Source organism: Trichomycterus rosablanca, chromosome 21 (assembly GCF_030014385.1).
Source record: "Trichomycterus rosablanca isolate fTriRos1 chromosome 21, fTriRos1.hap1, whole genome shotgun sequence".
Lineage (NCBI taxonomy): Eukaryota > Metazoa > Chordata > Actinopteri > Siluriformes > Trichomycteridae > Trichomycterus > Trichomycterus rosablanca.
This window is the reverse complement of record NC_086008.1, coordinates 8,528,756-8,554,518: the sequence shown is the minus strand read 5'-3', so window position 1 is coordinate 8,554,518 and position 25,763 is coordinate 8,528,756. Positions and strand designations below refer to the sequence as shown.

At 37.8% G+C, this 25,763-nt stretch overlaps 1 protein-coding gene and 1 long non-coding RNA gene across 4 annotated transcripts; one reads left to right on the top strand and one right to left on the bottom strand.

Annotated features, from left to right (window-relative positions):
• The first annotated feature begins 7,564 nt into the window (after positions 1-7,564).
• ubac1 (UBA domain containing 1) lies at positions 7,565-20,162 on the top strand. The gene is made up of 10 exons (XM_063018008.1): positions 7,565-7,958; positions 9,701-9,821; positions 9,908-9,981; positions 10,464-10,571; positions 11,071-11,173; positions 11,564-11,672; positions 11,962-12,223; positions 12,714-12,800; positions 12,963-13,101; positions 19,626-20,162. Exons 1-10 carry the CDS (start codon positions 7,821-7,823, stop codon positions 19,739-19,741), a joined length of 1,257 nt encoding a protein of 418 aa, XP_062874078.1. The 5' UTR covers positions 7,565-7,820; the 3' UTR covers positions 19,742-20,162.
• On the bottom strand, positions 20,090-24,898 carry LOC134335470 (uncharacterized). Of its 3 annotated transcripts, XR_010015603.1 has the most exons (4): positions 24,745-24,898; positions 21,008-21,117; positions 20,830-20,930; positions 20,090-20,726 (listed from the first exon to the last, which is right to left on the bottom strand). It is a non-coding gene; the product is annotated as an uncharacterized LOC134335470 (long non-coding RNA). The 3 variants fall into 3 exon arrangements; XR_010015604.1 differs by having other exon boundaries at positions 20,830-21,117; XR_010015605.1 differs by lacking the exon at positions 21,008-21,117 and having other exon boundaries at positions 20,830-20,970.
• Between the last annotated feature and the right edge of the window lie 865 nt (positions 24,899-25,763).

Below are 25,763 nucleotides of genomic sequence, written 5' to 3'. Positions count from 1 at the left end.
AATATGAGCTTATCCCAGTAGCCAATCCTATTTCTACTGTCAGTACTTGAGGGCCTACGCACCTCCCTACTGTCACTTTGTCCTTGAGCTTTTTCCTCATAACTCAGTCAAAACCTCCTGATCTATCCTCATATGCAGGACAAGCATAAACCCACATAAAGAATTTCCCACAAGGTACTTTACAACCTTAAAAAGTTTCCATTCTGTTCTATATACATCATGCTGCCACATTCACTATAGTTAGTCCTGTCAAATGTAGCTTTACAATTGTAGTATCACCTTTATTTAAAATACTTTCTGCAAAACCAACTTGGATTAGAACGTTTCAAACACTATGTGAAACCTTGTATTAATTACTGGTTCATCTAACTAAGTACTAATAATGTTTTTTGGAGGCGGGGGAAGAATCGTTGACTATTCTGGCCTCCTAAAGGCCATGACACAGCATCTCACACATGACTATAGTTTTTAAAACGATTATGATTATAAAGCTGTCTTTTAATTCTGTGTACAAAATAGCCAACTGTATGTATTTGTTTGTACACAGTGGTGTAGTTTAGTGTAATACTGTACCATGAACATGTATTTGGGGGTGAAGGGGGGAAATGATGAGGCACACCTGATCTTGTCTCCTTAACTATAGTTTGTTTTTATGTAAAAACTAAGCATTTACAGCTGAGCAAGAACTCAACACAAAGTTAAACCCTTTAGTTTTTTGTTTTTTTTGTTTGTTCTTCCAAGTGTGGGCATATGCATGAGTACATTACCATCAAAGACTCTCAGCTTTCAGTATTTTCATGAAACACGTTTTCTTGGCGTAAATGATGAAAATGTGTCATGCAGTGCTTAAAATAACTATTCTGAGGAATAACACCTAAGGATCAAATTCATGGTTCCTTTGTGTCTCCAAGTTAGCTAACAGCTTCATTTCTTCTACAATGCAGTAATGCATTTTCCCAAACCAAGCAGCAACAGTAGGTAGGCTACAAAATTGCTGTTAAGGTTGTATTACCTAAACCTAGATAAATAACCAGCTTAATACAACCTCCATGGGGTCCTTGTGTATCTGGAGGGACTTGCTCAGCAGGAACAACCTCAAAGTCATTTTACTCAGGCTCCTAGGCAGACCACAATTTTGTCCTGAACCAATTTAACGTAATTTGCTTTCTGAAAGGCAGTATCGACTGTCCCAGAAACACTAGGAGAGACAAGATTAAAAAGTCCACATGAAGAACTGACATGCATCCAGGAACATATGAATAGTAGCCTACTATACTTCATACAGTTGCTAGGAAGGAGTATTATTTTTATATAGGGTGGAGAGAAACAATTAGTTTTACATGTATCTAAAATAACATCTCTTTTTTTTCTTGATCACAGAGCTGCTTAGGACAGCAGTGAAGGGTAACGAGTGAGTATTAATGGGCATATCACATCTCCATCTACACACAGGGCAAAAAAAATAAATCTGAGACATACCAGTGCTGGTGACAGATCAGAACACACAGTCCTACTAACAGCTGATATTCATAATCTGACCAGCACACTGAGGACATGTTCAGGACAACTACTAAGTATTAGTTCATTTTTCAATTTACAATGCTCACTGTATATATTACATAAATACATGTCTTTAAAGAACATATTTGCTTGTTTGTAGATTTTTTGCATAGTGTGTTGGTGTTTAAGTTTAATTTCTGTGGTTAAAAAAATAAAAGTTGTATAATAGAAGCCAGTGGCACAGTGACATAGCAGGTAATGTGTGTTTGATCTTTGCTTCAGTTCACTGTCATCAAAGTGGTTTTGCATGTTCTCCGTGTGTCCATATAAGTTTAAAATAAATGTACATTTCTGCTGACTCACTAAAACTTTTACTTGTTATCCACACAAAACAGAAGACTGTCACAGTAACCTTTTTTTCAAGTCAGATGTAATTAATACAAAACTCTATGATAAAGGTCAGCTAAATTTAACACAGCAATACGGACTACTCTGACCTGACCTTATATACAGTCATTTGTGTTATGCTTGGTTTGTTATTTTTGCAAATATACATTTATTTTCAGATTTGTCTGAACATAATAGGTTAAATAGAGCATAAAATATTAAACTTTTGCACAGGCCACATTTTACGTTTTATTTTTAATGTTAAGCATTAACATTTATGTTAACAATCTAAAGGATGTAAGTATTAGATTACTGACAGAAATCGCCTCTGATGCTTCCAATAATAATATAAATGCAATGGATTTGTGCCCTGTTCCACAAATAATGCAACAAAACCAGCACAGACACCACAGTGGCATTTGTCATGTTACACTTGCACTAAGTTTCCATTAGAGGGCGTCCTAGTCACACTCACTCATCTCTTAACCAGCAGCTTGATTAAAACAGTATCTTTCAATTTAAATGTGAACAGAAACACAGTTAAAACATTACTGATTCTACATCTGGGCTCAAATGGTCTTTTTTATATTTTCTTTTTTATAATTCAGAACAGTTATTGGGTTAAATTTAAGGTACATTGGGCAAAATAGACACAATATGGTGTGCAAGTATCTTCTGTAAATTATTTTTAATTTACATTAATTGTTAATGTTAATTTTTTAGCTTTTTAATTTAAAAAAATATACAGGTCCTTCTCAAAAAATTAGCATATTGTGATAAAGTTCATTATTTTCCATAATGTAATGATAAAAATTAAACTTTCATATATTTTAGATTCATTGCACACCAACTGAAATATTTCAGGTCTTTTATTGTTTTAATACTGATGATTTTGGCATACAGCTCATGAAAACCCTATGTGAAACCTTGTATTAATTACTGGTTCATCTAACTAAGTACTAATAATGTTTTTTGGAGGCGGGGGAAGAATCGTTGACTATTCTGGCCTCCTAAAGGCCATGACACAGCATCTCACACATGACTATAGTTTTTAAAACGATTATGATTATAAAGCTGTCTTTTAATTCTGTGTACAAAATAGCCAACTGTATGTATTTGTTTGTACACAGTGGTGTAGTTTAGTGTAATACTGTACCATGAACATGTATTTGGGGGTGAAGGGGGGAAATGATGAGGCACACCTGATCTTGTCTCCTTAACTATAGTTTGTTTTTATGTAAAAACTAAGCATTTACAGCTGAGCAAGAACTCAACACAAAGTTAAACCCTTTAGTTTTTTGTTTTTTTTGTTTGTTCTTCCAAGTGTGGGCATATGCATGAGTACATTACCATCAAAGACTCTCAGCTTTCAGTATTTTCATGAAACACGTTTTCTTGGCGTAAATGATGAAAATGTGTCATGCAGTGCTTAAAATAACTATTCTGAGGAATAACACCTAAGGATCAAATTCATGGTTCCTTTGTGTCTCCAAGTTAGCTAACAGCTTCATTTCTTCTACAATGCAGTAATGCATTTTCCCAAACCAAGCAGCAACAGTAGGTAGGCTACAAAATTGCTGTTAAGGTTGTATTACCTAAACCTAGATAAATAACCAGCTTAATACAACCTCCATGGGGTCCTTGTGTATCTGGAGGGACTTGCTCAGCAGGAACAACCTCAAAGTCATTTTACTCAGGCTCCTAGGCAGACCACAATTTTGTCCTGAACCAATTTAACGTAATTTGCTTTCTGAAAGGCAGTATCGACTGTCCCAGAAACACTAGGAGAGACAAGATTAAAAAGTCCACATGAAGAACTGACATGCATCCAGGAACATATGAATAGTAGCCTACTATACTTCATACAGTTGCTAGGAAGGAGTATTATTTTTATATAGGGTGGAGAGAAACAATTAGTTTTACATGTATCTAAAATAACATCTCTTTTTTTTCTTGATCACAGAGCTGCTTAGGACAGCAGTGAAGGGTAACGAGTGAGTATTAATGGGCATATCACATCTCCATCTACACACAGGGCAAAAAAAATAAATCTGAGACATACCAGTGCTGGTGACAGATCAGAACACACAGTCCTACTAACAGCTGATATTCATAATCTGACCAGCACACTGAGGACATGTTCAGGACAACTACTAAGTATTAGTTCATTTTTCAATTTACAATGCTCACTGTATATATTACATAAATACATGTCTTTAAAGAACATATTTGCTTGTTTGTAGATTTTTTGCATAGTGTGTTGGTGTTTAAGTTTAATTTCTGTGGTTAAAAAAATAAAAGTTGTATAATAGAAGCCAGTGGCACAGTGACATAGCAGGTAATGTGTGTTTGATCTTTGCTTCAGTTCACTGTCATCAAAGTGGTTTTGCATGTTCTCCGTGTGTCCATATAAGTTTAAAATAAATGTACATTTCTGCTGACTCACTAAAACTTTTACTTGTTATCCACACAAAACAGAAGACTGTCACAGTAACCTTTTTTTCAAGTCAGATGTAATTAATACAAAACTCTATGATAAAGGTCAGCTAAATTTAACACAGCAATACGGACTACTCTGACCTGACCTTATATACAGTCATTTGTGTTATGCTTGGTTTGTTATTTTTGCAAATATACATTTATTTTCAGATTTGTCTGAACATAATAGGTTAAATAGAGCATAAAATATTAAACTTTTGCACAGGCCACATTTTACGTTTTATTTTTAATGTTAAGCATTAACATTTATGTTAACAATCTAAAGGATGTAAGTATTAGATTACTGACAGAAATCGCCTCTGATGCTTCCAATAATAATATAAATGCAATGGATTTGTGCCCTGTTCCACAAATAATGCAACAAAACCAGCACAGACACCACAGTGGCATTTGTCATGTTACACTTGCACTAAGTTTCCATTAGAGGGCGTCCTAGTCACACTCACTCATCTCTTAACCAGCAGCTTGATTAAAACAGTATCTTTCAATTTAAATGTGAACAGAAACACAGTTAAAACATTACTGATTCTACATCTGGGCTCAAATGGTCTTTTTTATATTTTCTTTTTTATAATTCAGAACAGTTATTGGGTTAAATTTAAGGTACATTGGGCAAAATAGACACAATATGGTGTGCAAGTATCTTCTGTAAATTATTTTTAATTTACATTAATTGTTAATGTTAATTTTTTAGCTTTTTAATTTAAAAAAATATACAGGTCCTTCTCAAAAAATTAGCATATTGTGATAAAGTTCATTATTTTCCATAATGTAATGATAAAAATTAAACTTTCATATATTTTAGATTCATTGCACACCAACTGAAATATTTCAGGTCTTTTATTGTTTTAATACTGATGATTTTGGCATACAGCTCATGAAAACCCAAAATTCCTATCTCAAAAAATTAGCATATCATGAAAAGGTTCTCTAAACGAGCTATTAACCTAATCATCTGAATCAACGAATTAACTCTAAACACCTGCAAAAGATTCCTGAGGCTTTTAAAAACTCCCAGCCTGGTTCATTACTCAAAACTGCAATCATGGGTAAGACTGCCGACCTGACTGCTGTCCAGAAGGCCATCATTGACACCCTCAAGCAAGAGGGTAAGACACAGAAAGAAATTTCTGAACGAATAGGCTGTTCCCAGAGTGCTGTATCAAGGCACCTCAGTGGGAAGTCTGTGGGAAGGAAAAAGTGTGGCAGAAAACGCTGCACAACGAGAAGAGGTGACCGGACCCTGAGGAAGATTGTGGAGAAGGGCCGATTCCAGACCTTGGGGGACCTGTGCAAGCAGTGGACTGAGTCTGGAGTAGAAACATCCAGAGCCACCGTGCACAGGCGTGTGCAGGAAATGGGCTACAGGTGCCGCATTCCCCAGGTCAAGCCACTTTTGAACCAGAAACAGCGGCAGAAGCGCCTGACCTGGGCTACAGAGAAGCAGCACTGGACTGTTGCTCAGTGGTCCAAAGTACTGTTTTCGGAAATCAAGGTGCCAGAGTCTGGAGGAAGACTGGGGAGAAGGAAATGCCAAAATGCCTGAAGTCCAGTGTCAAGTACCCACAGTCAGTGATGGTCTGGGGTGCCATGTCAGCTGCTGGTGTTGGTCCACTGTGTTTTATCAATGCAGCTAGCTATCAGGAGATTTTGGAGCACTTCATGCTTCCATCTGCTGAAAAGCTTTATGGAGATGAAGATTTCATTTTTCAGCACGACCTGGCACCTGCTCACAGTGCCAAAACCACTGGTGAATGGTTTACTGACCATGGTATTACTGTGCTCAATTGGCCTGCCAACTCTCCTGACCTGAACCCCATAGAGAATCTGTGGGATATTGTGAAGAGAAAGTTGAGAGACACAAGACCCAACACTCTGGATGAGCTTAAGGCCGCTATCGAAGCATCCTGGGCCTCCATAACACCTCAGCAGTGCCACAGGCTGATTGCCTCCATGCCACGCCGCATTGAAGCAGTCATTTCTGCAAAAGGATTCCCGACCAAGTATTGAGTGCATAACTGAACATAATTATTTGAAGGTTGACTTTTTTTGTATTAAAAACACTTTTCTTTTATTGGTCGGATGAAATATGCTAATTTTTTGAGATAGGAATTTTGGGTTTTCATGAGCTGTATGCCAAAATCATCAGTATTAAAACAATAAAAGACCTGAAATATTTCAGTTGGTGTGCAATGAATCTAAAATATATGAAAGTTTAATTTTTATCATTACATTATGGAAAATAATGAACTTTATCACAATATGCTAATTTTTTGAGAAGGACCTGTATATATTTTTTATTTAATTGTCTTTCTTGACTCACTGACAGGAGTTTTTGTAGCAAGGGAATTGCTTTCCACTTCTCTCCAAAACATGCAGTGGGTAGACTGGCTGTACATTGCCTCGTAGATGTAAGTAAAAAAGTGTATAAGTATATGGTTTAATAAATATTATTATTATTTACTTATTATTATTGTTATAATAATTATAATAATAACAAGTATTATTTTTTTTTTTTCAAATTAACAATGAACAAAAACATCACCGTAAACAATATTGATCAGTGTACAGTAATAATTGCACAACAAAATACAAAACACCACATACTATTATTAAGCAAAATATGGGGTAGCACACAAAAAAAAAAAAAAAGCCAATCAACCTTCATCACAACCCTTCGTAAAATAACAACCAAATTAATCTATAAATCTAATGCTTTTTTTTATTTTGGATAAGTTTTAAAGATTGCAGAAGATAATTAAATTCCACTAAAAACAAGGGTAATGTTGGTCTGTAGCCTAAAAACTTTATTTTATGAATAAACAATTTGGCATATAGAATAAAAAAATTAACAATATATTCTATTCGTTATTATTATTATTATTATTATTATTATTGTTATAACATCCGGCCTGGCGTCACACAGACATGACTGGCTATGTCTGAAGCAAGGCGCACTGTCAAAAGTATTACTGCCTTGCTCCCAGTTTTTTCTCGAGAAACCACCCGCCGCGACCCTGACCAGGATGAAGCTGTTGAAAATGAAATGAACATATATTTTCGCTTTATGCCGATTTGAAACAGGAAGCCGCCGCGCATGCGCAGTCAAGACTGTCAGTTGTTCCGTGTGGAGTTGCTGGCTGTATCATAGACACACACACACACACACACACACAGGTGGAAGGAGAGCGGGTCAGCGCTCACACTGCGCCCTCCACTCACACACATATTAAATTGCATTGAGGGATTTAATTAAAGGACACGCTGCCTGGAGAGATCCGACTGGCCGCGGGATGATCGAATGATAGCTGCATCGCGGCTGGTGTGGTGGTGGTCGGCTGAAGGAGTGTGTAGCTTAGCTAGCTAACAGCAGTTAGCCGGGTTGCTACTTGATTAACAGCTGGTGTGTAGCGTTACTGTAGCAGGTCGCAGCGATGTTTGTACAGGAGGAGAAGATATTCGCAGGGAAAGTGTTAAAGCTCCACATTTGTACCATGGAGGGAACGGAGTGGCTGGAGGAAGTCACCGAGGACACTACTATAGAGAAGCTGAAGGAAAAATGCCTTAAACACGTATGTATTGCAGTCAAGCTTACTGTGCTGGTTGGTTTCAGTTGTAGCTAATGTCAGTAACTGGTCCCAGCAAGGCCCGTCAGGACTGTCAGTGTCAATGCCAAGTATTTTTAGATCCAAGCAGCCAAATACACACAGTGCTATTTATAATTAAGCAAGCTGTCTTGTCTCCTTACTCAGTCTGGGCTTTTTACTGCTTAGTTACAGCTGTGCTCTTATACCTAGAGTTGTGTATTTATTAGATATACTAGATGGCCAAAGTATGTTGACACTCTTCCCAATTCTCAGTGGTTTCAGTCACACCCATTGCTAACAGGTGTGAGGAAAATCAATTATATAAAATACATTCTGTGCGTCCAACTTTGTGGCAACGGTTTGCCAAGGCATTTTTCAGTACCAGCATGAGTGTGCCTCTTTGTTCAAATTGAGGTCCATAAATGAACTACCAATGGTCTGGACAGTGCCTTGACTTCAACCCAATTGAGCAGCTTTGGGATGAATTGCAAGCCAGGCCTGATATGGTACAGAAAAGTCACCAGCTGTTGTCAATCATAATCACTTCAACAAATTTATGATTTATTTATAGAAAAAAAAACCCCAGAAATCAGTAAATTCTGTCTTGTCAAACATTTCTTTTACAAGTGTGTGCAAACCTATGACCTTTACTGGATTGCAGTTTCTGTTTGGTTCAGGTTTGAAGGTGTGGAATTAATCATTGGTGAGGAATTTGTAAATTCAAAGTGCACATAGTGTAACATTACCTGAGCAGTCAAGACTTGTTTAATGTGCCATTAACGGTTGGTGGAAAAATTAACCTGTTTTTTTTTATTGGCATTTCATCATGTTTTTCATGTTATGCAGAAAGTTCTTATAATAAACAAAAATCAGCTGTGGTATGTGTTTCCACTTTTAAATTACCTGAGTATTTTGTCGTATTTCATTTTGCTTTGTTTTACTTTTTTATGTTTACCACTGTTTCATCCTGGTCTGAGTTGTGGTGGGTCTTGTTTCCCTGGAAATGTTCGGTACAAAGCAAGAAACACCTCGGATATGACTCCATTCCATCAAAGGGCTTCGGTCACCCCGGACATAGCCAATAATGTCTGTGTAGGCACCCGGATGGTGCTAGCAGTGCACTGCTGTGGCACCTGAAAGCCTTAATTTGCTGTGTGCTCCTCTAAACATTTTCTCTTAACCCCTTTATATGCCGGAGCAGCTTGTTTGTTTGTCTTATTAATGTTTGCCTATAAAATAAACGTTTTTGATTGGTCAAGAGACCTCGTTGAAATATTGTTAATGAGCTTAAAGGCGATTCACTTTAGTCATTCAGGTTTTAACAGAAAAAGTTTTATTTCTGTTTAAATTATTTGTGTTTTGACTGTTGATTATTAACAAACAGTATGACTGACTAAGAGTTTTCACTCATTTTGGAGGGCACATCATGTTGTTAGCAGCAATGTTATGCAGTTCTATGTGGGATAGAAATGTTTTGTGACACATTTACATTTTCACCATTTAGCAGACTTACACCAAAGCGACTTACACAATGAGCGGTACACGATGAGCAATTGAGGGTTAAGGGCCTTGCTCAGGGACCCAACAGTGGTAACTTGGTGGTGGCGGGGCTTGAACCGGCAACCTTCTGTTTACTAGTCCAGTACCTTAACCACTGAGCTATCACTGGCCCTACAGTCACGAGAATACACACATTTCTAATTTATTGTCTTTTTTTTTACTGACAGTGTGCCCATGGGAGTTTAGAGGATCCTAAAACCCTGACGAACCACAAACTGATTCATGCAGCTACAGAGAGGATCCTCACAGAAACCAAAACAGTTGCTGATGAAAACATCAAAGATAAAGGTGTTCATTTTGTTTATAACACTACTCCTTATGATACATTAGCAGTTGTTGCGTTCGAGTTTTCAAAAATGTTCATTTTATTTTAGACTGTCTGTTATTAATAAAGAAGAGGCCGCCTCCACCACATTCTAAAATGACTGATGTATCTGCTGAGGAAAAGGTAAGTAACCATGAGCATTGGTTCTAGAATAACTTTAAATTTTATGAAAAGTATACATTTACACAGTTCAGCCAAAACATTGGGACCCCCTTTAATGGCTTCATGGCTATGCCTATTTTGTACTAAACATGTTGCTGCATATAAGATCAGCATAAAGACGTAAATGATTTTATGTGCCAAAACACTGAGTTGAGTTATCTCCAAAACAGCATGGGGTGCCCACAGCCAGGCATGGGGAGTTTAAGAAGAAGACAAGCTGTGGAAGAGATGGCATTAGCATGCACTGTAGGAAGATCCACCTAATAATATACAGAAGCTAAGGCACCTGCTGGTAATTTCCTGGTACCAGACACCTGATATCTTGTGCAATCCATGTTTTAACAGCATATTAGGCAGGTGGTCCTAATGTTTTGGCTCATTGTTATATGTTGCAAACGCTGATTACACAGTGAGTGCATTTACTTTTTTCTCTTTGCCTACAGAAAAAACAGGAGAGTAAAGCCCCTGATAAAGAAGCTATCCTTAAAGCCACAGCAAACCTGTCTACTCGCCACTCTGACCGCACTGTAACACAGCACAACATCAGAGACGTAAGCTATTTATCCAGAGTAATACGTGTTAGATATGGACTATAATTCTGTCATCACATGCTCATAATTTAGGAATCCAACTGCTTAAAAAGAGTAATATGCATATCATCACATTACATAATGATCTGTAGATGCTTTGATCATTTGTGGTGGTGGTTGGTAAAGGTGCTTTGAGTGTAAAATTTACTCTCACAGTTGATTAAACCTTTTACAGTACTTAAATCATTATTGTTTGTTGAAGACTTTGATCCATATAGTATTTGTACATGGACCATGTATCTGGAAAATTAACTGGATATCATTATTTCACTACTGCTTATTTTCAAACTGGGCCTTATAGTCAATTAAAAAGACAGTTGTTATTCCATCCATGTGTTTGTCAGAAAACCATTAACCAAAATGTTATAATCATGGCTGGCCTAGTTAATAGTACATGCAAAAGCTTGGAGAAAATTGTACTTATTCCTGTTTGTATACATGTTTTTTTTTTTTTTTTTAGTTCCAGACAGAACTGAGGAAAATTCTAGTGTCACTTATTGAGGTAGCACAAAAACTCCTCGCTTTAAATCCAGATGCTGTGGACCTGTTCAAAAAAGCCAATGGTAAGTACCAAAATCAACATGCACAAAAACAGCTGGTCTGAGCTCCTGATTGGTGCCAACAGAACTGTTTTGTATTTTGTTTGATTGCAGTTTTGAATGTTGATATCTAGGAGTCCAGGAGAGCATAATTATCCCTAGTCTTTTGGAGAGAGGGCTGACATTATTTTCCCTTAATAAGAGCAATTTTATTTAATCACAGTAAGGCCATTTATATATAAAACATGTTCAGTGGTTCAAACGAACATCATTTAAATCAACGTTGTAGTTTAAGAATGTTATACCATTTTATCATCTGCATTTTAATATCATATGAATAATAAAGACTTTTGTACAGCTTTTGTCATAAAGGTTTTTTTCTATCTGTCTCTCTCTGTTTGTGCATTATTTTAGCCATGCTTGATGAGGACGATGAGGAGCGGGTGGACGAGTCTGCATTACAGCAGTTGACTGAGATGGGTTTCCCAGAGAGCCGTGCAGTCAAAGCTCTACGTTTAAATCAGTAAGTATACTGACCAGCAGATTGCTTATAAACCTGTCCCACAAGCAGTGACCCACATAAATTAAATATATACTGTTATACTCTATCTAATTATCATTATTTTATTTAACATACATATCTTAACACAAGGACAGACTCTGTTGTAACGTTGAACAAGGCACTAAATCAGACTGAATAAAATACTGCAGGGATGGTAAACATTAATTTAGAACAATGCTTCTCTTCAGTGTTAGCAGGATCATAACCATTACTGATTCAAATGCACTAATCAGCATCATTCCCCTCACAGCATGTCTGTGACACAGGCTATGGAATGGCTGATCGAACATGTAGATGACCCGACAGTCGATATGCCCCCGCCAGGTCAGGAAGCTCAGGGAGCAACCAGCTCTGCAATAGCCGCATCCGCACCATCAGTTCCGCCACCCTCTGGCGTAGCCTCTCAGCCGAGCGCCGCCTCTCAGTCCAGCTTGGATGATGCTAAGCAAGATGAGCTGACAGAGATCTTCAAGAGGATTCGTAGGAAACGGGAGTTCAGGCCGGACTCACGGGTTAGTAGCAGGTTTAAATACTGGGTATTTGTTGTCATGGTTACCATGTTTACAGTGTCGTGTACACGGATGTAAAAAAAAAAGCTTATTGACAAGAAAAATGAAATAGTAGCTGTGACAAAAGTTTGGACACCAGTCCAGCTGTAAAGTCTCAGCATTTATGAGGCTGTACTTTACTCATTAGCCATTTACTTTTTAGGCAGGTCATGAATTGTCGGTAGAAATTGTTAGAAGATGTCAGATGTTCTTTAAACTTTGTGCTAACACTTAACAACCATTTGCTCTTCTACACAGCTGATTAAGAATCTAAAAATTAGGCTAATTGATGTCAGACTGTTTTAAATATCATTAGGAAATAGATATTAAGGGAACTGGTAAAGTCATGACCAGTATCTAAAAGAACAAAGTCAACTATTCAAGAGGAGTCTGAAATAATTTGTTGGCTATAAAGGTTTATTACTGAACATGCCAGCTCTGTGTTTCTGTACAGGCAGTGATTGCATTGATGGAGATGGGCTTTGATGAGAAGGAAGTGATCGATGCACTCCGGGTCAATAATAATCAACAGGACGCTGCTGTAAGTCACCCTTCGAATAAAGATGTATAAATATAATGTTTGTGTACAACCTTGTAATAATAAAACTTCTGTTGATACTTACAGAGTAGAATAATACTTGAATACTCATATATACAATCTTCTTAAATCGTGTATCTTTTTGTCTAATCTTTTCACTATTAGTGTGAATGGCTTCTGGGTGACAGAAAACCCTCACCTGAGGATTTGGATAAAGGCATCGATACCAACAGTCCCCTCTTCCAGGCTATACTGGAGAATCCTGTGGTACAGCTAGGCCTCACCAACCCAAAAACACTCCTCGGTAGGTCTTTCTCAATATGTAACAGCTTTTAGAAGTCAAACTTGCAGCAATTAGGCAGTAGTTTTTGTGTGGTGTTTGTTTTTGTTCGTGTACAAGGTGGGGAAGGTTTGGAGGTTCACCCTCTTTAGCATTGGTCTGTGTTGTCATTGTATATATATTAATTATTACGTTAATTATTGCGATTCATTTGGAGTATTTAACGCGTTAAAAAAAATTTAACGCAATTAACGCAGCTGGGTGTTTACTTCGGACCATATAACGATAGATTAAAATTGTGTTTTAGACGGGAAGTTTTACTTTAAAAAGTTGGTACATGAATTATTTTCCCTTCTGCTCTTCCCTCGCTCTTCCGCCCTGTGTGTGTGTGTGTGTGTGTGTGTGTGTGTGTATGTGTGTGTGTGTGTGTGTGTGTGTGTGTGTGTGTGTGTGTGTGTGTGTGTGTGTGTGTGTGTCTGTGTGTGTCTGTGTGTGTGTGTGTGTGTGTGTGTGTGTGTGTGCGCGCCTCTTTGCTCTGCGCGTGTATGAATGCGCACGCTCTCTGTAAATGTAGCGTGCGCGCGCGACCTGTTCTCTCTCTCTCTCTCTCTCTCTCTCTCTGTGTGTGTGTGTGTGTGTGTGTGTTTAATCTTTCTTTACATGTATTTATGTGTGTGTCTGTTCCTGCTATCTGTCTACTTATGGGATTCGAAAGTCTTCCACATTCCCCTGTGTAATCATTTTGCTCACTCATCCCTGGATCATATATGTGTATGCAGGCATTTGTACATACAGACAGGAAAGTAGTGAGTGTCTGTCTCTGTAACAATTTACTAACATGTTTAAAACATCCTGTGCTTTCTATGTCTGCTATTTAGTGGTGTTGCCAGCTTTATGCCACTTGTTTATATGTAGCCCTCAAACGATGATCCAGTCTATTTAGTGATGTTCAAGCCTGTATAACGGCCTTGAAAGAAGAGAAGGTCTGTCTTCTTGCTGGGTTCTTCTGATACAGATACTGATAAAGTGGAAGAGTCTATAGAACAATGTCTGAACCACTATAGAGCAGAGCCCAAAATGGAAATGGAGGGGGGTCCACTACAGTGGTGGTCAACAAGAGAAAAAGCAAAAGCAAGGCTGGCACCCATTGCACACAAATATCTGTCAACCCCTCCGGCTACAGGAGAATATATGTTTAAAATTAAAAAGATACAATTAAACAAAAGTATCTGAATATAGATATTATTCCATTGAGTTTATTTAACAATTACATGTACATTAATAAAAGCTTCAGTATTAAGGAAAAATGCGATTAATCGCGATTAATTACAGCAAATTGTGCGATTAATTAGTTAATTTTTTTTTATCGATCAACAGCCCTAATGTATGTATATATATATACAGTGTATCACAAAAGTGAGTACACCCCTCACATTTCTGCAAATATTTCATTATATCTTTTCATGGGACAACACTATAGACGTGAAACTTGGATATAACTTAGAGTAGTCAGTGTACAGCTTGTATAGCAGTATAGATTTACTGTCTTCTGAAAATAACTCAACACACAGCCATTAATGTCTAAATAGCTGGCAACATAAGTGAGTACACCCCACAGTGAACATGTCCAAATTGTGCCCAAAGTGTCAATATTTTGTGTGACCACCATTATTATCCAGCACTGCCTTAACCCTCCTGGGCATGGAATTCACCAGAGCTGCACAGGTTGCTACTGGAATCCTCTTCCACTCCTCCATGATGACATCACGGAGCTGGTGGATGTTAGACACCTTGAACTCCTCCACCTTCCACTTGAGGATGCGCCACAGGTGCTCAATTGGGTTTAGTCCATCACCTTTACCTTCAGCTTCCTCAGCAAGGCAGTTGTCATCTTGGAGGTTGTGTTTGGGGTCGTTATCCTGTTGGAAAACTGCCATGAGGCCCAGTTTTCGAAGGGAGGGGATCATGCTCTGTTTCAGAATGTCACAGTACATGTTGGAATTCATGTTTCCCTCAGTGAACTGCAGCTCCCCAGTGCCAGCAACACTCATGCAGCCCAAGACCATGATGCTACCACCACCATGCTTGACTGTAGGCAAGATACAGTTGTCTTGGTACTTCTCACCAGGGCTCCGCCACACATGCTGGACACCATCTGAGCCAAACAAGTTTATCTTGGTCTCGTCAGACCACAGGGCATTCCAGTAATCCATGTTCTTGGACTGCTTGTTTTCAGCAAACTGTTTGCTGGCTTTCTTGTGCGTCAGCTTCCTTCTGGGATGACGACCATGCAGACCGAGTTGATGCAGTGTGCAGCGTATGGTCTGAGCACTGACAGGCTGACCTCCCACGTCTTCAACCTCTGCAGCAATGCTGGCAGCACTCATGTGTCTATTTTTTAAAGCCAACCTCTGGATATGACGCCGAACACGTGGACTCAACTTCTTTGGTCGACCCTGGCGAAGCCTGTTCCGAGTGGAACCTGTCCTGGAAAACCGCTGTATGACCTTGGCCACCATGCTGTAGCTCAGTTTCAGGGTGTTAGCAATCTTCTTATAGCCCAGGCCATCTTTGTGGAGAGCAACAATTCTATTTCTCACATCCTCAGAGAGTTCTTTGCCATGAGGTGCCATGTTGAATATCCAGTGGCCAGTATGAGAGAATTGTACCCAAAACACCAAATTTAACAGCCCTGCTCCCCATTTACACCTGGGACCTTGACACATGACACCAGGGAGGGACAACGACACATTTGGGCACAATTTGGACACAATTTGGACATGTTCACTGTGGGGTGTACTCACTTATGTTGCCAGCTATTTAGACATTAATGGCTGTGTGTTGAGTTATTTTCAGAAGACAGTAAATCTACACTGCTGTACAAGCTGTACACTGACTACTCTAAGTTATATCCAAGTTTCATGTCTATAGTGTTGTCCCATGAAAAGATATAATGAAATATTTGCAGAAATGTGAGGGGTGTACTCACTTTTGTGATACACTGTATATATATATATATATATATATATATATATATATATACTGTGGACAATTAAACTGAAACACCTGGTTTTAGACCACAATAATTTATAAGTATGGTGTAGGGCCTCCTTTTGCGGCCAATACAGCGTCAATTCGTCTTGGAAATGACATATACAAGTCCTGCACAGTGGTCAGAGGGATTTTAAGACATTCTTCTTGCAGGATAGTGGCCAGGTCACTACGTGATGCTGGTGGAGGAAAACGTTTCCTGACTCGCTTCTCCAAAACACCCCAAAGTGGCTCAATAATATTTAGATCTGGTGACTGTGCAGGCCATGAGAGATGTTCAACTTCACTTTCATGTTCATCAAACCAATCTTTCACCAGTCTTGCTGTGTGTATTGGTGCATTGTCATCCTGATACACGGCACCGCCTTCAGGATACAATGTTTGAACCATTGGATGCACATGGTCCTCCAGAATGGTTCGGTAGTCCTTGGCAGTGACGCGCCCATCTAGCACAAGTATTGGGCCAAGGGAATGCCATGATATGGCAGCCCAAACCATCACTGATCCACCCCCATGCTTCACTCTGGGCATGCAACAGTCTGGGTGGTACGCTTCTTTGGGGCTTCTCCACACCGTAACTCTCCCGGATGTGGGGAAAACAGTAAAGGTGGACTCATCAGAGAACAATACATGTTTCACATTGTCCACAGCCCAAGATTTGCGCTCCTTGCACCATTGAAACCGACGTTTGGCATTGGCACGAGTGACCAGATGCGCCAGCAAGACGTGCACCAACAATTTGTCCTCTTTTGAACTCTGGTATGTCACCCATAATGTTGTGTGCATTGCAATATTTTAAGCAAAACTGTGCTCTTACCCTGCTAATTGAACCTTCACACTCTGCTCTTACTGGTGCAATGTGCAATTAATGAAGATTGGCCACCAGACTGGTCCAATTTAGCCATGAAACCTCCCACACTAAAATGACAGGTGTTTCAGTTTCATTGTCCAACCCCTGTATATACAGTGCCTTGCAAAAGTATTCGGCCCCCTTGAACTTTTCAACCTTTTGCCACATTTCAGGCTTCAAACATAATGATATGAAATGTAAATTTTTTGTGAAGAATCATCAACAAGTGCGACACAATCGTGAAGTGGAACGAAATTTATTGGATATTTTAAACTTTTTTTAGAAATAAAAAACTGAAAAGTGGGGCGTGCAATATTATTCGGCCCCCTTGCGTTAATACTTTGTAGCGCCACCTTTTGCTGCGATTACAGCTGCAAGTCGCTTGGGGTATGTCTCTATCAGTTTTGCACATCGAGAGACAGAAATTTTTGCCCATTCTTCCTTGCAAAACAGCTCGAGCTCAGTGAGGTTGGATGGAGAGCGTTTGTGAACAGCAGTTTTCAGCTCTTTCCACAGATTCTCGATGGGATTCAGGTCTGGACTTTGACTTGGCCATTCTAACACCTGGATACGTTTATTTGTGAACCATTCCATTGTAGATTTTGCTTTATGTTTTGGTTCATTGTCTTGTTGGAAGATAAATCTCCGTCCCAGTCTCAGGTCTTTTGCAGACTGCAACAGGTTTTCTTCCAGAATGGTCCTGTATTTGGCTCCATCCATCTTCCCATCAATTTTAACCATCTTCCCTGTCCCTGCTGAAGAAAAGCAGGCCCAAACCATGATGCTGCCACCACCATGTTTGACAGTGGGGATGGTGTGTTCAGGGTGATGAGCTGTGTTGCTTTTACGCCAAACATAACGTTTTGCATTGTGGCCAAAAAGTTCGATTTTGGTTTCATCTGACCAGAGCACCTTCTTCCACATGTTTGGTGTGTCTCCCAGGTGACTTTTTATGGATATCTTTGAGAAATGGCTTTCTTCTTGCCACTCTTCCATAAAGGCCAGATTTGTGCAGTGTACGACTGATTGTGTCCTATGGACAGAGTCTCCCACCTCAGCTGTAGATCTCTGCAGTTATTTCAGAGTGATCATGGGCCTCTTGGCTGCATCTCTGATCAGTCTTCTCCTTGTTTGAGCTGAAAGTTTAGAGGGACGGCCGGGTCTTGGTAGATTTGCAGTGGTCTGATACTCCTTCCATTTCAATATGATCGCTTGCACAGTGCTTCTTGAGATGTTTAAAGCTTGGGAAATCTTTTTGTATCCAAATCCGGCTTTAAACTTCTCCACAACAGTATCTCGGACCTGCCTGGTGTGTTCCTTGGTCTTCATGATGCTCTCTGCGCTTTAAACAGAACTCTGAGACTATCACAGAGCAGGTGCATTTATACGGAGACTTGATTACACACAGGTGGATTCTATTTATCACCATCAGTCATTTAGGTCAACATTGGATCATTCAGAGATCCTCACTGAACTTCTGGAGTGAGTTTGCTGCACTGAAAGAGTTCGCCCCACTTTTTAGTTTTTTATTTCTAAAAAAAGTTTAAAATATCCAATAAATTTCGTTCCACTTCACGATTGTGTCCCACTTGTTGTTGATTCTTCACAAAAAATTACAATTTCATATCGTTATGTTTGAAGCCTGAAATGTGGCAAAAGGTTGAAAAGTTCAAGGGGGCCGAATACTTTTGCAAGGCACTGTATATATATATATATTCTATTTATGCATTTCAGTGCAATTTTCTCCCAATGTAGTCATATTCAATTAATTGATTGTATTTCGCCTCTTCGGCTGCAGATGCCCACTTCGACCAAAGAGGGTCATAACTAGCACACAACATAACCCCATTCAACAAGTGCGCAGTAGCCGACTGATTCTTTTCACTTGCACAAGTGGGTTTATACAGGGATCTGTATCATGCATGAGGAGTCACACCCCATCTCTGTGCAGGCCCTATTAATCAGCCAGCAGTTGCATAATTGCAGCAGTTATGAGGAATCCCTTTGGCCCTTTCTCTACTTGAAATGTTCCGAACGCCTGGCCAGTCGGTAGCCGAGCTAAGGTTCAAACTTGCAATTCGAAATGTCAGCACTGGTGGGCTAGTGTGTTTTCATGCTGCGCCACTCGAGCGCCCTTGTTCTTTGTTATCTTGATGTAATCAATGCAGGATGCTTATCGCTGGGATAGATTTCTTTATTTGTAGACAGTAAGCATCCTGGTCTTTGCAGGTTTATGCATCTTTATTGTTACTTTTAAGATCATTTAATCAGTGTTTTTGTGACTGTGACTAACACATTTTTTAAAGGACAAGTACAGTTGTTTAGTATTTATTTTGCCAAAGGGTGTTTGCCTATTTTTTATGAATGTCACATTTTATTGTTGCCCTGTGTCCACACTGTGCCTTTAAACTACTTTGTATTTTTTTGGCTCTGCTTTTTAGTTTAATGCTTTTACACCTGACAGGACCTGCTGATATTTTGCAGTGTCACTATAGTAAAAAGCAGCACTGTCTCAGTGAATTAAAGGCATCCTTTTATCTCACAGATTCCACTTCTTGTAAAAAGTGCCTAACAAGACTTTTACTGACCTGTGGTTGTTTGTGTCTGTGATTTAACACTGGTTTGATTTTGCATCTCTGGCCTGCAGCGTTTGAGGACATGCTCGAGAACCCTCTAAACAGCACGCAGTGGATGAATGACCCCGAGACCGGCCCGGTCATGCTTCAAATCTCCAGAATTTTCCAGACACTCAACCGTACGTAGAACACGCTAGAACTCCAGAGCTACTGGAGGTGCTGCAAACAGGACACACTGGGTCACTAATAAGGGAAGTGTTTATGTGTGCGAAAGTGTGTGTGTGTGTGTAACTGTGTATACAAGCTGTTATGTTACAGGGACGATGAATGTAATTATAATAACAAAATGGGAAATTTCATTTTCTGAATATTATACAGAGAAACATATCTATTTATAAATCACAGAACAATTGTACACATGTAAACAGTAACTTAATGAGAAAATGGATAAATGCTAGATTCCTTGTTTATTTTTTACTTTTTAATATGAGCTGTTTTTAATTAAGTACATATTTTATTTTCTATAGTTTCTCCTTGATGTGAAATAACCTCGGGCATACAGAACAAATGTTTACACCACAAAAACATTTTAAAACTTCACTGTTTAAATAAAGGTCTTCATCATTCATCAAAGTTAATGTTTCCAACAAAAGGACACATTACCTTGCAATTTTGTTTTATTTCTTTCATTTATATAAAGATATTTAATTGTTACCAAACAAGGATTACATGTTACAACTTTGCCAGCTGAAATATCACAATTTTGATGCCCCATATCTCACACAAATTTGGAATCAAATGTAATGTATAAACCAGACTTTAAAGCTTGATTTACTGTTCTGTCATACACCGACACTTGAACCAAATTCAATTTGTCACTTGATGGCTGCTTTGTTGGAAGCTTTCTAATACTACAAAAAAAGTGAGGCAGCTCAGTGGGTAGCACCGTCGCCTCACAGCAAGAAGGTCCTGGGTTCGATCCCCAGGTGGAGTCGTCCTTTCTTTGTGGAGTTTGCATGTTCTCCCCGTGTCTGCATGGCTTTTCTCCGGGAGCTCCGGTTTCCTCCCACAGTCCAAAAACATGCAAGTGAGGTGAATTGGAGATACAAAATTGTCCATGAATGCGCTTGACATTAAACTTGCGAACTGATTAGTTACTCGTTACTCAAGATCTGTCATGAAAAAACATAACGATAAAATCCTAATAAATAAATAAATAAAATGCAAAAAAGTAGAATTAAAAAAGTATCAATGGAAGGAAACATACATACTTACAATTAATTTTTTTGTACTTTTGCCCCTGCCTGCTGCCTTTTTGAAGTTGGACATATTTTCCCCGCATCCTCTTTCTCACCCCTGAGTACTCTGGTTTCTTCCTACGTTCCAAAATGGGTTCATTTATTGCCGCTTCTTGGTCTAAGTAAGATATACAATGTTAAGGATGAAGACCTACCTTTAGAAGAAGCTCATTACCTGATCACAATAGTGCAGTTGAGTTCAGATTTAGAGAACAGTATGTAAAACCAGCATGTCTTCCACTGTAAGAGGAGTGAGCTTAATTTCCTGTAGGTATAAATTGCATCATATTTAAGCTTTAATAATATACTTAAATCCCACTATCTACATGTAATGTATTCTTTAAAATATAAAAGTCTGTTTTCCTGTTATTTATTTTCTGTTTATATTAAACCAACGCTTTTATAAATGCATATCATTTTTTTTTTTTTATAAAGCAATAAAACCTACACAACGACAGCTTTATTTTTACCTTTTTTCTAAACCATTAATTAGGAAAAAAACAGGGAAAACTGAATCAATTATGTGAATGTGTCTGTATCGAATAGAGGAAGAACTTTGTACGCTGTATGTCCTTGGCTGTCTTTTCACTGATAACACGTACACAGTTATGTCATTAATAGGAAAATTATATACAACCAACAATGTAATCGTTTCCCTTTTATGACCACTTTGGGACTTTCTGGGCCTGTTTTGCTTTATTTTAAAAGTCTTTCATCCAATTCAAAAATATATTGGGACTCATTTCTCAGAAATGCTGTTATTTATCATGAAACAAATAAATATTGTTGCAAAAAAATATACGACAGACGTGTTCGGACCAGCTTTTTAATAAAACACTGTAAAGTTGATCAGTCAACAAACAAATCAAAACTGTAACTAGAATCATGAGAACTACTATAAAGGGGTCATGAAAAAATTCAGTATATAATATTTAAGTATAGGAATTGCGATCCTACATAAATGTTAGGGCACAGTAAGAATCTGCTGCATCTTGCAGGCGGTCAGGGTTGCCAGAGTGCAAAGGGTAATCGGATAGGCCTATAGTCAAATGGGGCAACGCAATGCAAAGAAGAAATAAAATATAATTAAAAAAAATTAGACAAGATTAGGCTACATACAGAGATGACTTTGAGAGAGATGTGTCTCAAACGTTTGTCAACATATTATACAGTTGCTTGAATTGCCATTTCACCGATTCATACTGGGTTTGTGCATAATACCCCAAAAGTAACAAACCTTGATCTCCTTAAATCCTTAAATGGAGAACATACAATTCTACCGTTTGACCACAAGATGTCGCCAGATATCAACATTGTACTTGATGGGTCCGGGTAAAAAGATAAGATTCCTTTATTGATCCCCATGGGGAAATTCTAGTACACAGCACGAAGTTCATCACAAATAATCTTTTTATTATAATAGTCTTGTTATGTTAGAACTGTTTTAAGAAACGTATTTTCCCAGTTTAGTAAAACATTTTACTTTTATTCTTAATTGTAGCTTTTGGTAAATTTACTGACCCGTGACTCTTAACCCTTCAAAACAAGTTCAGTCCTTTAACTGCTCCACTAGCCAATATAATATAATCCAAGAATACCAACAACAAATTTGTCATAAAATATGTGAACATATGTGAACATTTAACTTGAACTATAGCTTCACCACTTATAGAGTTTTGATCCACCAGAGCAAATTACGTTTTCATCCTTGTGTACACTTGCTTTGAGTCTCGTGATTCTGGATGTGAGGAGGAATATTTTATTTACACTTGTATTTATTGAAATATGAACAACTTTAATACATTGATTCAAATTGCTTTAAATAACTATAAATTATTTGTACATTTTATTTCTTGGCATGTTTCGCGTCTGTACCACATGTATCTGGTATTACGTTTTGCAGGCAGTTGTGTAAGCATATCACAGTTTTTATACAGTGCCCTGTATATTATTGCAAACACTAAAAATGGTATGAGAAATGCATTCAGTATGTTTTTCAAATTTAATGCATCAGATTTGTCCCAGTATGATATGAATTTAGTTTAATTTTGGTAGCTTTGACCTACCTTTATCAGGACTATAAGATTGAATTTCTTATGCCAAAGTAATCCTGCTTTATGTTTGTTTTTTATTGTTTTTTTTGATTGGTTGAAAATGGTTTTGCTGGTTTGCTCAGGGGGTTTAAATATCTACTGTTAGAATAGTCAGAAATATATTTAATGAGTGAAATGATAAAACTGAAACCTTAATGAGTTAACAGTAGTTTGAATTTTGTAATATCTGGACTTGTTTAAATGTTACATTTATGTCCTATTTTTGATCCTCATGCGCTGTGTTTTCTGCACTGGTTCTCGGTCCTATTAAAACTTCACTCTTTAACAAAGTGTATAAGTAATGAATCATAAACTCTTGTCAAATCATGCATTTTTCCCCAAATCCCAGTATGAATGTCGCTTTCGGCCTATAAATATTCTAAGCAATATGTTTGCATTTCCTTATTCTTAGTTTAAAAAAAAAAAACAAGATTGGTGCTGTTGTACCAAATGTATATGCAATACAGCATTTCTTTTTGGATTTTTTAAATCATTACAATAATATATACTCTCGTTTCTGTTTGTTCAATCCCTGTGTTTAATAAAGCCATGCAAAATATATAGTGTGTAAAACAGTGGTGCCTCACGCTTAATGTTTGTTCTGTTTTATGAAACAGCAGCTGATTAGGAAAATGACTGTAATCATGTCACATATACAGCAATGAAATACAAACAGCTTTCTAATGTTGAAAGAGAGGCTTTTTCCATTAATGTGTTTACTTTTCATCTAAAAGTGTGAATCCTTGTTTTTTGTACTATTACAAATAAAACGGTTTGGAATTTTAACTTCTTGTTTTATCTTGTTTGTATATCAGAGATTAATCACTGAGTGGGTGGTGCAAGGTCACAGCAAATACTGTATTGCAGGTGCCACACAGTTCCAGGCATCTAGGGACCTTGATTTACTGTGAGGAGTTTCACATGATTTTCTTAATGGGTTCCTCCTACCATTTAAAACTATGCCAGTAGGTGGATTATAACTAGGTGTAAGTAACCGAGTAAGTAAATGAGGTCCTGCAAATGACTGGCACAATATCCAGAGTGGTGTTCTTGGATCTAACTAATATTGTTTTCATTCGTTTATTTCTGACAGAAAAGTGTAAATTGCTGAATACTTAAAATAATAGTGTAAATTATACGTATGTAAAGTACAAACGCACTTTGCGCACCTTACGCTAAAAACGTAGGTCAGGTTCGTAAATCGGAGCATGCGCAGTGAAGCTCTAATTCCGTATTTTTGTGTTTTGATGAATAAGTACTCCTTGCTTTTGACTTTGTGCTTATAAGTGTTAACAGAGTAGGATCTAAAAGAACCAGGACAAATATATTCGGTCTTTATTTAAAATGCACATATTTATTCACCCGTGAATTAGCCGCTTGGTGGTGATACGCTGTGACGGTAACGTGAGAAAAGCACCAGAAACAAGAAATCTGACCGCTTTGAACATCTGAATTTATCTACAACTCTACTGAGAGCAACTACTTACAAAAATGTATTAATTACAATAACAATATGAAACAGTTATAAATACAGTTTTACAGAATGTACAGAGTGCTTACAAAAACAGAAGTCACTGCAATTAGCTTAGCAGCTAACACTAGCGACTGAGCTAACAAGTACTGTTGTCCTTGGGTATTAACCCACAGCTGTAATGTCTTTCGTATAGTTTGTGTACAAGGCTTTATCTTTCATAATAATAATAGTTGTGATGTATTAGTTAATTGGGTTTTAGTCAGTATCTCAGCTGTGAACTAGTTGGCTAGGCTAGGTATTGACACATTCACACAGCTATTCTAACCTTATTATCAGAGGTGGGCGGATCGATCCAAATATCGATATATCAGTTTTACTTTTTCTCCGCTACATTCAGTAAATTTCTCTCGTTTTATCTGAATCCATGTTTGTACAGTCTCCTCTCCTCTCACATCTTACATGCTCACATCTCTCCTCCTGCTGTGCTGTGTTTTGTTGTGGAACCGTCACGTGACTAAGGGCACCGAGAGACCGAACACATGTTAGCAGAGAGAGAGAGAGAGAGAGAGAGAGAGAGAGAGAGAGAGAGAGAGAGACTACCTACCTCATTACTGTAAATATTATCATTTTTATTGTTATTTTGCACTGTTTTTATTAATATTTTATTCTATTTTATATTTTTTGCACATGTAACTGTTTTGTATATATTTGTTCTTTCTTATTGTTATTTTTATTATTTCTCTCTAACTTGCTTTGGCAATACGAATATCCTATTTTGTCATGCCAATAAAACTTATTTTGAGTTGAATTGAGAGGAGCTGTGTGGGGATAATTTACGGCAGTAAATGGAAAAAAATTAAATAAAAAGAATTTAAAGTTTAAAACATTTGTTCTCCAGTAATACTTTTGTTTACTTTATTGTTTGTAAGTGCAGTGAAAATTTTATTTTGTTATTATATTATTGTATGTGATTGTATGAACTGAAAATGAATTTAGGTTATTTAATAATTTTGTTTATTTTACAAAAAGCCAGAGAAGTGGAACTTCGGTCGATAATAAATGCACATGTTTATCATCCATGTAGGAGTATTTTAGCACCGCACTCTCAACTGCTTCTATCAAAAGAAGAAAACAGCCATATTGTGTTCAGTGTGTGATTTATATACATCATATTTTAAGTAGTAAAAACACGTTCAGCTCGTATAAAACCTCCCGGTTTCTTGTGTTTCCTTCACTGTTCAGTTTAACAGTAAATCGCTGCTTTTCTCCTCTCGTAAATCACTCGATCTGCCTCAGTGCTCAAAACACAACATGGAAACGTGTTGAATTGTATTTTCTTTAGTG

Excerpts from the sequence above, each read along its gene's own strand:
- ubac1 (XM_063018008.1), top strand. The coding sequence starts at position 7,821 with ATGTTTGTACAGGAGGAGAAGATATTCGCAGGGAAAGTGTTAAAGCTC. Across the intron at positions 7,959-9,700 it reads AGGAAAAATGCCTTAAACAC|TGTGCCCATGGGAGTTTAGA; the intron begins GTATGTATTGCA and ends TTTTACTGACAG. Across the intron at positions 11,673-11,961 it reads AAAGCTCTACGTTTAAATCA|CATGTCTGTGACACAGGCTA; the intron begins GTAAGTATACTG and ends TTCCCCTCACAG.